The following is a 14,164-nucleotide window of genomic DNA, read 5'->3' as shown; positions in this document are numbered from 1 at the left end:
TGCGGCGATAATTTTTATCTCTAAACAATTAAAACGAAGCACAAAATGGCGAATTCCCGTTTCGCTACCAGTTTGCGGCCCAGTTCGCGGCCCGTGAAGCGCTTCTACCGTGAAAAATCATTTTTTTTTTCTTTTCCCCACGGGACCCTTTAATAACCCCAACAACATTCCTAGGGGGTCAAGAGGGGGATACCTTGCCCCCTTTCATTAAATTCCCCTTTCGTTTTTCACCTCTTCTTCTCTCTCGATCCTAGCGAGAGACAAGATGGCGGCCGCTCCGGACTGTCACGCAGCAAAAAAAAAAAAAGCTCACGCACAGCCGCTGGAAGAGATGTATCAACATATATCAGCCTCCTCAGCCACCCTCAGGAAACATGGGGGATTAGGATACGTCTCCCGCACCCCCTTATACCTAATAATTTAATTAACGAAGCACAAAATGGCGAATTCCCGTTTCGCTACCAGTTTGCGGCCCAGTTCGCGGCCCGTGAAGCGCTTCTACCGTGAAAAATCATTTTTTTTTTCTTTTCCCCACGGGACCCTTTAATAACCCCAACAACATTCCTAGGGGGTCAAGAGGGGGATACCTTGCCCCCTTTCATTAAATTCCCCTTTCGTTTTTCACCTCTTCTTCTCTCTCGATCCTACCGAGAGACAAGATGGCGGCCGCTCCGGACTGTTTAGAATGTTGACAGACACCGGAGAGCCAATCAGCTTTCAGCGCGCAAAGTTCCGTTTCGCGAAAAGTAAGCGGACCGGATCGCTGCCCAGAGCGCTGTTACAGATATATATCTTGTTTTGAACGTTAATTTCTCAAAATCCACTGAAGCACATATATTGAGACCTAGCAAAGGCACATCGGGCTAACAGTCCCTACAATTTTGCCAAGTTTCGTGCAAATCCATTCAGCCGTTCGAGCTAAAAGTGAGGCCAAAGGCCCTATGGAAATTAACATGGGAAAAACGCGTTTTGGGACCCCCCTTTTTTCTCGGCCCCCCCTTGACGAACCCCCCCCAAATTTTCAAGGGCTGCTCAGGAACAAAATGTGCCATTTTCCTGAAAATTTCAGCCGATTCCGTCCACAAACGCCAAAGTTATTAGACATAGAATTTTCAGAAATGCCATAGGGAAAAAATCCTAACTATATATACCTACTGGCGATAGCCAGTAGGTTATATATATATATATATATATATATATATACACACTCTCCCTGACGCGTTTCACTCTGCACACAATAAGATGCTATGTGAGTTAGTGCATTGGTGCCTGCATAACAATTATTTCATGTTTGCCAAGAATGTCTGGAGACAAGTGCGAGGTGTGGCGATGGGATCGTGCTTCTCCCCCAGCTACGCATGTTTACATTTGGGCTGGTGGGAGGAGCGCGGTCTCATCAACACTCCCGGATTTCATAAGGTTCAATACTGGAAACGGTTTATTGATGACGTGTTTTGTATTTGGGAGGGGGATGAGGAAAGTGCTCGATTATTTGTGGAGGCACTCAATCGGAACAATGACAATCTGTTCTTCACGGCTAACATTAGCAGAAAGCAAGCAGATTTCCTAGACGTTCATGTCACAGTTGCTAATAATACTGTTACTACATCATTATACCGTAAACCTACGGCTGGTAACAGTATATTACACGCTAGTAGCAAGCATCCCCAACACGTAATAACCAATATTCCGTATGGGGAGTTGTTGAGAGTAAAAAGGATCAGCAGCACTCCTGAAATTTTCGAACATGAGGCACAAATCACTATCAATAGATTGAAAGCTAGGGGCTACAAAGATAAAGTTTTAAACAACGCCCTTAGGCGTTGTCGAGCTAAACCAAGGGAATCACTCCTGACATCTGAAAGTGTAGAAATGGAGTCTGATAACCCTGCCCCTCGCCTCATACTGGCATTCAGCAAACAAGAAAGACAAATAAGGTCTATTGTTAGGAAGCACTGGCCTATCCTTCAAACTGATAGTGTCTTGGGCGATATCATTCCCTGTGCTCCCACAATAACTTACAAAAGAGCACCTAGTATGCACAACTGTCTAGTTAAGAACAGTCCAGAACTGGGTAGTGGCAGTACCTGGTTGAAACAAAAAGGTTTCTATAAATGTTCCTCTTGTAGGGCTTGTAAATTCGGTGTCAACACGTCTTATTACTATACACCGTTTAGTTCCAGGAGGAAAGCTATCCGAGGATACTACAATTGTCACAGTGAGTTTGCAATATATGTCCTGATGTGCACCTGTGGCCTTCGTTATGTGGGCAGTACCAAGCTACAGGTGCACGCCAGGATCTTGCAACACTTACGTGCCATAGTAAACAGTGACAGTACGTACCCGGTAGCACGGCATTTCAAATCTACACATAACAATGATCTGTCTAACTTAACATACTATGTTATTGATGTAGTAGCGCCCCTCATCCGAGGAGGTGACAGAGAAAAATTGTTACGCAGAAAAGAAACCGAATATATAATTGAACTAGACAGCAAATACCCGAACGGGTTAAACACCACTGAAGACTTACACCATCTGTTGTAATTTTGTCTATCTCTGCATTTTTTCTGGTTATCTAATAACAACTTGCAGTGGTATATCCAGAGAATATTCACATGTGGTCTTTTTCATACTTTCTTTTTAAGGTCTCTCTGAAATAAATAACTGACACTTGATGGCGCCGACGTGGCACCGTATAGGAGTCCAGTCAAGATTCTTTAGTTGCATAGACCTTGATATAGATTTGCTCCCTGTAAATAATTATCTCTCTGTACCAACTTTAAGTAGGAATTGTTGATTAATGAATTTTTGGTAAATCAACCAGTAATCTGTTTTTAGCTCACATTTACACTTCAGTTCGTATTGGTAGGAATCACAATAGGGTTTTGATATATGGGTAATGGCATGCATAATGTACATGTATACATCTTAGTCGTGAATTATTCATACTAGTATGATTCATGTATCTAGGATAAGTCCCTAAGATTATGATATTGACACATGGAGTCATGATTTTGTTTAGAATATATGTAGAATTGTATATAGAAATAGAGTATATATTTGTATATATATATATTTTTTCACACACTCTGAACATTGTATATAGATAGTATATTTTTCTAGGTGTATATAAATTATTGTGTATTTTGACTCATAGATAAATCTTACATAGGACTTATAGGTTGTACATGTCTATTATGTAATATATCAGAGTATTTGCATTCATGCAGTTATTTTGTTTCAGTGCCAAGCTCACTGTTTTTAAATTGTATAAATAGGTGTGCACGTATTCTAAATTACAAAAACGTGTTTTTTTTATGTTTACACCATGTGACTCACGGAAATGGGTGGAGCATCACTTTAAAAAAAATGGTATAAATTTGTAGCTGACCTGGTGCGCGGTGTGTGACCAAGAGCACAAGTTGCTCGAAACGCGTAACCAGAGGGGTTTTCAATAAAATCTCCTTTACTGCAGCCATTGGGTCCGTGTCTTCTATAATCTCCTTTACTGCAGCCATTGGGTCCGTGTCTTATATATATATATATATATATATATATATATATATATATATATATATATACTCTCCCTGCGTCAGGAGTAGGCACGGCAATATATATATATTTTTTTTTACTTTGGTCTTATAAGTCGGTTCATTATTACTGCCTTCTATTCTATATTCAAGCATGTGAATCTATGAAAGACACCCTAATACTGGAAAAGAACAATTGTTATTTAACTGTAAATAGGTGGTTCTCCAGTATTGGTGTCTTTCATAGATTCACATGTGACCCGCCCACCTCCCCTCAGAGGCTCTCTTCTCCTCATAGACTCTGTGGTCACTCTTGTGCTGCGAAAATCTGAGGTACTGAGGAGAAGGTTCTGGAGGACTGCTGCCGCCTGATTGGCTACAGTTTGGACCAACATAATGACAGGAAAAGACTACCAGTGTCTTTTCTTTCTTCATGTATTCCTATGTAGAATTATGTCTAGGCTTTTTCTGCCTTTTTTCTAATGTGTATTTCATGTGTTATGTTTTTACATGTACATATTATGAGTATGTTATTGCTATTTTATTTACCGTGGGACTCCCACTCCGACGACGGGGAATATTCAAGCATGTGAATCTATGAAAGACACCAATACTGGAGAACCACCTGTTTACAGGTAAGTAACAATTGTTCATTTTGCAACTAATTTAAGCCAAACAGGATTAATAACCTTGTCTTTGAAACCAGGAATATTCCAGCTCAAAAGGGTAAAGGAACCACACAGGTTACTGTTCAAAGGGGTATTCGAACCAACCCTATCATCCTGGAAGACACTAGCCGTAGACTGGGTGGGGGATGAGCTAAAGTGCCCTCATCCCATTCCATTAGTTAGTCAGTGTACATTGGAAAGGGCATCATTATGATTTGATTGTGGTATTGGCACATTAGCCCCTAAAAAGGCACAATGACCAAACTATGAGAGGGGCATTGACAAAAGAAGGAGGGCCCCTCTGGGTATTTTCATGTATGTCAATGGGTATGGGGACTGGAGGATGGCTTCATAGCTTTAGGGACACAATATAAGACCTATAAAGAACCAAGCTTTTGTTTCCCCCCCCGCCCTTTCCCCCTCAGAGGGCCAAACGAAAGACTTTGAACTAAGAAAGGTGATCTAAAGTTAATAATTCTTGAGGAATTATTTGTTAGTATCTCAGTAATTTTCTATTCAGTCTTATATAAGTACTTTGCTTAAGAAGAAAACATAAGAAGCATGGTATCTTTCAAAATGTTTATATTATTTAGAAAATGATCCCTTTGTTTTTTACACAAGATTCTAGAAGTACAAGTAATAGGCAACATAAACAACACTACAATTTCCTATATATTTCCTGTAGTGTGGTACACCGTTGGTACAATAGGTAATATACAAATATATACATAGAGTGCTCCTGTACATGTAGTCAGCTAATCCATTGATTTACTATATACAAATCCTTGTTTGGACAGGTATGAACCAAACGGTGTATATGCGTCGACGTTTCGGTCTCTACTGTATGTATTTCACCGAGACCATCCTCAGGACTAAGCGTTGCACATGGAATTAGACAGGATGTCTTCCAAAGCCTCAATCCAGTCTCAGTCGGCGCCGACGGAGACTGGAATGATACGGTCGTGTCCGTGAAGCCTACTAATTTATATGGTTGGCAGACGTTTGAAAAGCCGAGGTGTGTCCCGGTGCACGTGATTAATAGCAAGTTACTATCGAATGTCAAGGGGAATCACGGTGGAGGAGTGGTTTCAATTACCCTAAGAAGTAATAGTGGATTGAGGCTTTGGAAGACATCCTGTCTAATTCCATGTGCAACGCTTAGTCCTGAGGATGGTCTCGGTGAAATACATACAGTAGAGACCGAAACGTCGACGCATATACACCGTTTGGTTCATACCTGTCCAAACAAGGATTTGTATATAGTAAATCAATGGATTAGCTGACTACATGTACAGGAGCACTCTATGTATATATTTGTATATTACATATTGTACCAACGGTGTACCACACTACAGGAAATATATAGGAAATTGTAGTGTTGTTTATGTTGCCTATTACTTGTACTTCTAGAATCTTGTGTAAAAAACAAAGGGATCATTTTCTAAATAATATAAAAATTTTGAAAGATACCATGCTTCTTATGTTTTCTTCTTAAGCAAAGTACTTATATAAGACTGAATAGAAAATTACTGAGATACTAACAAATAATTCCTCAAGGAGCCTTCTTCTATTGAATTTAAGTTACCCAGTTCCTTGGGGACTATTGGGTTGTCCTGTTTCTTTTCAATCTAAAGTTAATAATGACAGTCATTGGTCCCAGAGCCCCCATCAGGGATGTGGGTACAGTGGAGAACGAATTACCAGAAGAAATCACATTCACATCCACACCCTCGGGTTGACTGTCATGGTTTGCAGAACCCTGTGAAATCTTCTGTCTGCTTCAGACTACTTGCTTCATTTTCTTGTTAAGTAATGTAGGGGAACCAGATGCTTGATCTGAGAGCAGAGGCATCAGAGGTACCAGTTGAACCGGATGTTATCTTACTGCCAGTTGCACCATTACCAGGCAAACTGTTCCCCAAAGACAATACAAGGGGGTCTCCCAAAGTGCCCTCAATATTAATAATAGGGGGCTTTGTATCCAAATTTAGTGAGAGTCTACTTTCTGTAAGTGCGATTTCCGTGCTTGTTACCCCCATAGCCACGGTAAATTGAAGTGCTTTTTGTCGGTGGAGTAGATTCCATTTCAATCCCTATGTTTCTTTTCTTAACCATTGCTGCCAAATGATTAGAAAGCTACCAAGCACCCAAATATGACACTATGTGGTCAGAGGTCAAAGGTCAGCTTCAATTACATAGAGAAAGGCTGACATAAAACCAACTTCAGATACTGCCCCAATCAAACATCTTCCAGTACCTTGATGCAGGAACCAAGAGGGATGGCTCAGCCCAGTCTCAAACGTATGCAGGACAGATCCACCCTTGGCCCAGGCACGTCCCACACGGCAGGAAACATAACAAACCACTTTGTGCGGACATGCAGACAAGCCCCTCCTTTCAGGGAGAAATGCTCCTTGGAACAATAAGTCCCCTCCAGTTCCTGCGACAAGAGTTTGAACGTCCCGCGTGGTGAGAAACAACAAAGAGCTTTATGCGCGGAAGTGCTGGAAAGCCCCGCCTCTAAGGGTGAAGTGCTCCTTGGGTGCAACAAGTCCCCTCTAGGTCCTGCAGCAAGAGTTCAAACATTCTGTTTGAGACACAATATTCTTGAATGACTTTTCTCCCTTCTTGTTCCCGGGGTTATGCAGATCCAGCCACCTTGGATAGAGAATGACCAACTTCTTTGCACCAGTTATGATTAACCTTATGACTGGTACCTCTTAACAGGTTTCATATCGAAGACCTTCATGCAGATTCTGCAATATAAACACTCCCTGTTTCCATTGGGTTCGAGAAGCAGCACCCTGCCACCTTAGTGCTTGACCTCTAAGATGCTAGAAATTATAGTGGTGTCCCAGACCTATCACATTTGAATACCCAGCCCAACCCAACACTCTAACTGTGATCACTCGCCTTGAATTGTCAGCACACTTTGCCGCTTACACCTACATCATCATCATCTTCAATAGGCAACAGTCATCAACGAACACTGCTGCCCTTCTTTTCATTGGACTTAGAGTCTTCTTCTGTGACTGACGACAGTGCGTCATGGTAGCCCATTCCATTCCAAGCCTCTAACCAGCACCTGTATGGCCCATCAAGTGTCGCCTTTCTCCTCCACTCTAAAAGTATATATATGTTATATATACATTTGTTATATATTACACAGTGGCGGGGTCACTTTGTAGTTATAGTTGGGTCAGTGATTCTCTAATAACTTTGTAACTGTTTGACAAATATTCCTAAAACTTTGTCCAAACAAAAAGAAGAAAGTTCAGTCACCTGAGCTCCTGCCTGGAAAGTTTTGGGGGGATCCATCAAGGAAGGTCCAAGAGAAAGTAGGGGTCCCAAGATGTGGATTTTCCATGTTAATTCCAATAGGAAGCTTCTGTTGCTGATACAGAAAAAATGGTTGAACTGAATTTCACCAAATTTGGCAAACCATTATAATTTTAATCAGAAAATTTGCTTTTGTGATTTTGGGTAAATTGGTGCAGCCATTTTGGAGACATTTTTGTTCAAAGAGGTGCTTGGATGGGCGTGAAAGGATAAAAAAGATGTGTATATCTGGACAGTTGGTCCCACAGGATCATAATTTTTAAAATGGGTCAGCGCAGGGAGCTTTTTCGTACTGCGGTACGGCAGTACCAAGGAACAGAACTTGGGGACTGGCTCCCAAAGTCCTGAAACAGAAATGAGTATAGCCCATAAGAGTCCCCGGGCCCTGTGAGGGTGGTCCCAAAGGGAACCCCCCCCAACCCTCCCTTGTTAGAAATACCTTCGAAAAAATTAACAGGGCTTTAGTTACTATGCAGACCAGCTCCGGGTACTGCAGTACTCTGTGCAGAACCCTAGAGGTACCGAAGAAAGCTTAAAAAAATGAAGACCAGCGCCATGAGTGGGGAGCACACGGGCAGGACTGGTGAAGGGGCTGAGGTAGCAAGCTAACAGCATAGGTTACACGGTAGCAGTTGAGGCAGCACCTGCAAATACAGGCAGTACCTGGACAATAGAGGGCAGGCTTGAGAGGCTGGGATAGCAGACCCTGGGCCTAACTGACATTGTGCAGGACATAGGTTATGCACAGTGGGTTGGGCGCAGCCTATGCCACAAGGCAGTGGGGCGAGAACTTCCAGGCTCAGTGTTGTGAAGTGCCAAAAATGTGACATTTCTATGCTGCACATGAGACTTAAATAATTTATTTACAACCTCCTCTTATCTTTACTAGTTCTTTTGTTGTCCAAAAGCAACACCAAACTAAAGACAACTAATTGAGTTATCTGTGATTCGTGACGCCAGTGCACTTAATATTCCACAAGATATTTGTGGTACCCGTAAACCAATGAAATAGATTCATCCCTGATTGTAAATCATTTAAGGTTTGCTTTGTGCATTTCTGCTAATGCACTCATTGCCCGATTTAAATCCACTGTTATCATGAATGCTACTTTATAATTTATTAATTAGTGTGGTTGAATGACTGACTTCTCTGAAGATTTTTCTGTGCTGGTCACCTTTATATGAATGTCTGTTTTATCCTTCAGGTAAAAGATTTGAAAACATGCGACAAAAACTAGAAGAGGTGTTTGCAGAAGCTACGTGGAGGCAGCCATCAGTCCTTCTACTAGATGACCTGGACCATGTTGTAGGGGTTCCTGCTTCTCCTGAACTTGAGCAAAGTCCTGAAGCATTTCAAAGCAAGCAGTTTGCACAAGGTGATTGGCACTTCTGACGTGCTGTATTGTGTTCTACTACCTTCTGATATCCACAAAATGGCGGTTCCATAGTTTCCCTTTCCCTTCATTATCTCTTCTTGTAGGTAATAAGGTACCCATTTTAGGTCACAGTATTGTTCTTAATGTCAAACATCTTACAATGGTATATATATTCGGCCATGTTGAAATAAACACCAATATATGTTGATGCCAGGGGAAAACCAAGTACTATTGCTAGATTTGCCAGATTGTTGCTTGAAAGTGCCCACTGCTAACCATTGCATAATTTTGGCCTTCCTTTTCATATTGTAGACATCCTGGACATTATCAAAAACATCCTTGGCATTACTCTAACCTTTAAGTAATGGTGGGCATTGCAGTCAAATATGTATAGACTAAATGATGCCAAATCTATTACAGTTGCAAGTGCTTACTTTACTTTGATGTACTTAAAAAAAGCAAATAATTTAAGTAAATGTCAGTGATGTTGCTTAATGCCTGTAAAACTTAGTTACAGCAGGTCAAATTCTTCATTTTTGCACACTAATTCAATGTTAAATGTGTAAAAATGGTCACCTGCTAAAAAAAAAGTAACCGGTCTTAAATCGCAGAAATAGAACTTGTGGATACCTAGAGCCACAGATGTGATCTACAGTTGTGGACAGTCCTCAAGGTAGCCAGATTTTCAGCTGTGATATGTTTAATTAATAGTTGTGAAATGTTTTAAAGTCAGTAGTCAAAGGAGACAATTGAGAATAATGGGGAAATCAAAAATACTATGTTTGTTGGTGTATACAACATCCCCAATGGGGTTTTTTACCCTATTTATATCAGTAGTATTATTTGTAAATGGAAATTTGAGCAAATGTGCAATTTATGTGGGATAAGCCCCTGACTTCCACCCCATAAATTATGTTTCAGGTTTACTGAAAGAATTCCTACCATATATTCTCTAAATGAAAAGTGTGACATTTCCACGAACTCTGTTCCAAGGGTAAAAACAGCAAGGCTTGAAATCTGCAATATTCGTAGATTCCATAATGAAAGGGACTCCTTAAAATTGTGTGAGCCAAGTATACAAGTAAATCTGCATAGGATGAAAATTGTATTACCTCAGTCACAAATTATCAGACAAACTGTAATGAGTTATCATCTTGTAAATGAGTAGCAAATCCTCAATTGTTAGTCAACGTAAGCTCTAACCCATAGTACTCCAGTCCACCCCCTTCACCAAGCGGCTAGGGTAGGGGGTTGTGGGCTATTCTATGTATGTGCTATATTCCTCTTGTCCATCAAGATGGCCATCCCCACCAGTCTCCTGCCCTCTCCTTTCCAATTGGTGTCATCCAGGGACCCAACCCTCCTACGTCTGTTTGACGGGTCCCAGTAGCTCTGGTGCATTAAGTCTAGTATGCAATAACTTTGATATTAATCTGGTGAACCCTTTTAATTGTGCGGTGTTGCGGTAGTAACAACCACCACAAAGGGGAGACTGTTGAGTCAGCCTGCCCTCCCAACCCAACGCCCTCAGTGTCGCCCTCTAGGACAAAAACACCACTTTGGTAACGTTGGGATGGGATTGCCATACAGGACGCCCATCAGCTTGACGAGCCCTAGAAGGAAGAGCTTCGCTCGGTAGTCCTAGTCGTGCCACCCTCCGCTAAGCCATTCATTTACCACCAGCATTTAGGCAGAGCAAAAATGTGGCTTTATATTTGCCTTCGCCATCCCTCCCTCAGATGTCGAGAGACTGCGTTTTGTCATGTCAATGCTGGGGAACTTACCAGTCCAGAAGAAAGAGCTCATTTCCCAGGCTACACTCATGAATCAGGAGTTCGGGACCTGCAGCAGGACATTTTGCAGAGTATATAGGAAACTAGAGAGGGCCACTATTTTGAAAAGGGAAACACTTCCAAGGACATTAAGTGGCAGGTTACACCAACATGAAAGGTTTTGTTTAATTTTGTTAAGAAGTGTGGTGAGGTTCAGGTGTTGTATCAGCACTATGAGGGATTTGCTTTGGTTCAAGCAGAGGCCTGAGGCCTCCTCACTGAGGCTTAGCAATCTGAGACACCTGGGTCCTGAGAGGTGGAGATTCATAAAGAACACTATAACATCCTCTGCCAAGAGTGCAATTTTGTCCTCTTAAGTAGTTACAACCGTGCAAACCGGTTACCTGTGCATCGCAGCGCTTCAGGTGCATTAATGGCTTGATTGCTAGGGTGAATAGGAAGGGGAGAGAGGGGGCAGCCCTGGTGGGTCCCTCTACAGATAGCAAAGGGCTCCGTTAGAATACAGTTCATTTTGACCTGGACCGAGACTACAGAAGTTATACGAAGCAACGGAACATCCGGTCAAATCCATTGTGTTCCAGCACCCCGTTCAAGAAGGACCAGTCTGCCAAATCAAACGCGGTCTCAAAGCAGAGAAGTAGCAGGGCGCAGGGATCCCCATGTTCATGGGCTCGGGCCAATGCTAAGTGTGTTGGGCGAATACAGTGGCGGGTGCTTCACAAAGGGCACAGGGCTTCAATAGAACACTGTTCATTCTGACCTAGACCGAGCATACAGAAGGTATACGAAGCAACAGAACATCCGGTCAAATCCATTTGGTTCCAGCACCCCGTTCAACAAGAGCCAGTCTGTTGAATCAAACGCGGTCTCAAAGCCAAGAAGTAGCAAGGCGCAAGGGTCTCGATGTTCATGGACTCGGGCCAATGCTAGGTGTGCTCGGCGGATGCTGCGGCTGGCATGAAGCTGCATTGGTCAGGGTAGACAAGAGTATCGATAACTGAAGGTGGAGGGCAATGAGTTTAGCAAGGATTTTGAGCTATATGTTTTTCAGGGAGATGGGGTGAAAGTCCTTGAAGTAGGGTTCTGGATTATTCATCTGGGGGATGGTCTCCTAGTCCAGCTGCGGGAGAAGTTCCCGCTTCATAGGCCTCCTAATTTGTAGATGAGGAGTGAAGGTGGATCAGAATTGGTAGTAGAAATCCAGGAGAAAACCATCTGGGCCTCGCGTTTTCCCCGGGTTTACCTCCAGGATAGCTTTGTAAATTTCTTCAATGGTCAGGACCACATTCAAGGCCTCCTTCAAAGTCTGGTCGCTCGATGGGCATAAAGCTCCCGTTAATAATTTACGAATGTTGCTGCAATCGCCACCGATGCATGGGCTTTTCGGCCTGAAGGGTCCACTCTGGACTCCAGGTCACTAGTGGCCAGTCATTAGAGCAGTTTTCCGTTTTTGTCACTGCATTCATAGATCTGTCCAGTATTTGCTTACCAACATGGGCTGATCTTGTCTAGGGCCGCCTGTTTCAGGGAGGCTCTGCAATAATTAGCTGCTGCCAAGCATCATCTGAGTCGCCCCAGCGGGTCTGTCGCTCTAGCTGGGTAATTTGGTGTTCGAGGCATATGAGCTGCAGATCGTACACTTTTGCAATAGATCGCCATCTGGTGTTGGGCTCGGCTGATTGCAGGTTGTTGTATTTTTGGAAGAAGTCTTTGTAGTCACGAGATAGGTGACTCCTCCCTTGGACAATACTACGCATGGTCATCGACTCCATCCTCAGGATGTTTTTTTTCCGCCACTGGGTTCAGATGAAAGTTTTCCTCTCTGGCTAGAAAAGACTTTTTCAGCAACTTCGAAGCGTGAAACTTTATACAAACATTTTCGACATCGAATAGACTTTTCGACATCACCAGCTACATTCCGGTGCGTCGATGCGGGCCGTTGGGCCTATCGGCGCCGTACGGCCTACGCCTCATGGACAGAACTCCATTCAAGAGATGCCCGGTATGTCAAGCAAAATTCCCTCATAGCGACCATCACGAGGTCTACAACCTCTGACGACTCGACCTGCACAGCTTGTGCATCCTTCCAATCGAAGAAGACCATTCGGGATCGGAGGGCACGTCGACACGAGATGAGGAGATCAGCGCCAGCACCGGAGGCCATCTTCGAGGAGGAGATCGTCGAAGAGGACGCCTCCGAGGACGAGGATCCACTCGAAGACATCTCCGAGGACGAGGCTCCACTCGTCGCCGAGGAAGACTCGCCTGATCTCCAGATCATATCGGGGGCAGAGGACTCGGACGCCTCGATTTCATCTCGGCAACCCGTTAGTACTCTTGCCCCTGCACAACATACACTACCCAAGCCAAAGGCAACAATCAGCACTCTGCCCATGGGGCCCAGTCGAGACCGAAATATCCCCTCAGACGCCCCACCTTCAGGCTCGGCTTCGAGGAAAAAGACTACGCCTTCCAGTGCCTCAGCACCGACAAAACCACATGTGCCAATTCCACCTCCTCCATTGGCACCGAAGCACATACATCCTTCGACACCGAAGGACTCTTCGACACCGAAGCCAAAATGCCCTTCGTGCCCAAAGACAAAGATCCTTAGGCACCCAAACCAAAAGATACCTCGGTGCCGAAGCCGAAGACCGTACCGGATCCGAAAGCTTCGACTCCGAAACCTTCTGGTTCCAGAAATTGAGATGGAAAGCCAGAGTCCGGCGCCGCAGGACCAACAAGACCTGTCTCCACTCCAAAATCTCCAACCTCGGTACCAAAGACTCTAAGGCCTGATACAGAGACACCTAAACCCTCTAACAAGCCTACCAAGCTGAAACCACCTTCGGCCTCGAAAAATTTGCCACAGGACTCGATAACGCCTCCTTCAGCAAAAAACACAAAACAACCCCTATCGGCACTGAAAAAATCGACGCCGAAGAAGATTGTAGAGGAGGAAGAACTGTTTAGACCAGATCCTAAACAAAGAAAAATTCATATCAATCCAAAAACTGGACATGTGGAAGCAATACTTTACAACAAGAGACCAGCAGACACACCACATCTACCTGTGGTTCCTGCCAAAAAGAAGGATTGTGCAACTTCTCCAATGCACCCTTCCTCTCCTTCACCTTCTTCCTCTCCTATCCCTCCTTACATTGAACCTACAGTTTTTCCTGTTCAATCTCCTGCATCATCACACCACACTGACGAAGAGTATGATCTAGGTGGGGGGAATGACGTACCAGAGCCACATGCAAACCCTTTAGATGAAGATGTCAATCCAGAATATCCTAAAGATGACGATATATATGGTTTCCCACCACACAATGTGCCCGACATTCCTGATCCTCAGTACTACCCAACAAAACCTTCGCCTCCAGAAGATAGTATTGGGTTTAATCATCTATTAAATAGAGCTGCCCTTTACCACCGGGTCTCAATGCACTCTG

The 14,164-nt window shown here is 43.5% G+C and overlaps 1 protein-coding gene across 3 annotated transcripts in view; it reads left to right on the top strand.

The window, feature by feature from the left end:
- Positions 1-14,164, top strand: part of PEX1 (peroxisomal biogenesis factor 1) — a 793,672-nt gene that overhangs the window by 338,758 nt on the left and 440,750 nt on the right. For all 3 annotated transcript variants that reach the window (XM_086941864.1, XM_086941865.1, XM_086941863.1), the window contains exon 12: positions 8,746-8,916. In XM_086941864.1, the coding sequence (XP_086797990.1) occupies positions 8,746-8,916 (171 nt within the window). The remainder of the gene's footprint in view (positions 1-8,745; positions 8,917-14,164) is intronic.

Source organism: Lissotriton vulgaris, chromosome 10 (genome assembly GCF_964263255.1).
Source record: "Lissotriton vulgaris chromosome 10, aLisVul1.2, whole genome shotgun sequence".
NCBI classification, from domain to species: Eukaryota; Metazoa; Chordata; class Amphibia; order Caudata; family Salamandridae; genus Lissotriton; species Lissotriton vulgaris.
The sequence above is the reverse complement of the archived record's forward strand: the minus strand, read 5'-3'. Positions and strand labels throughout refer to the sequence as shown.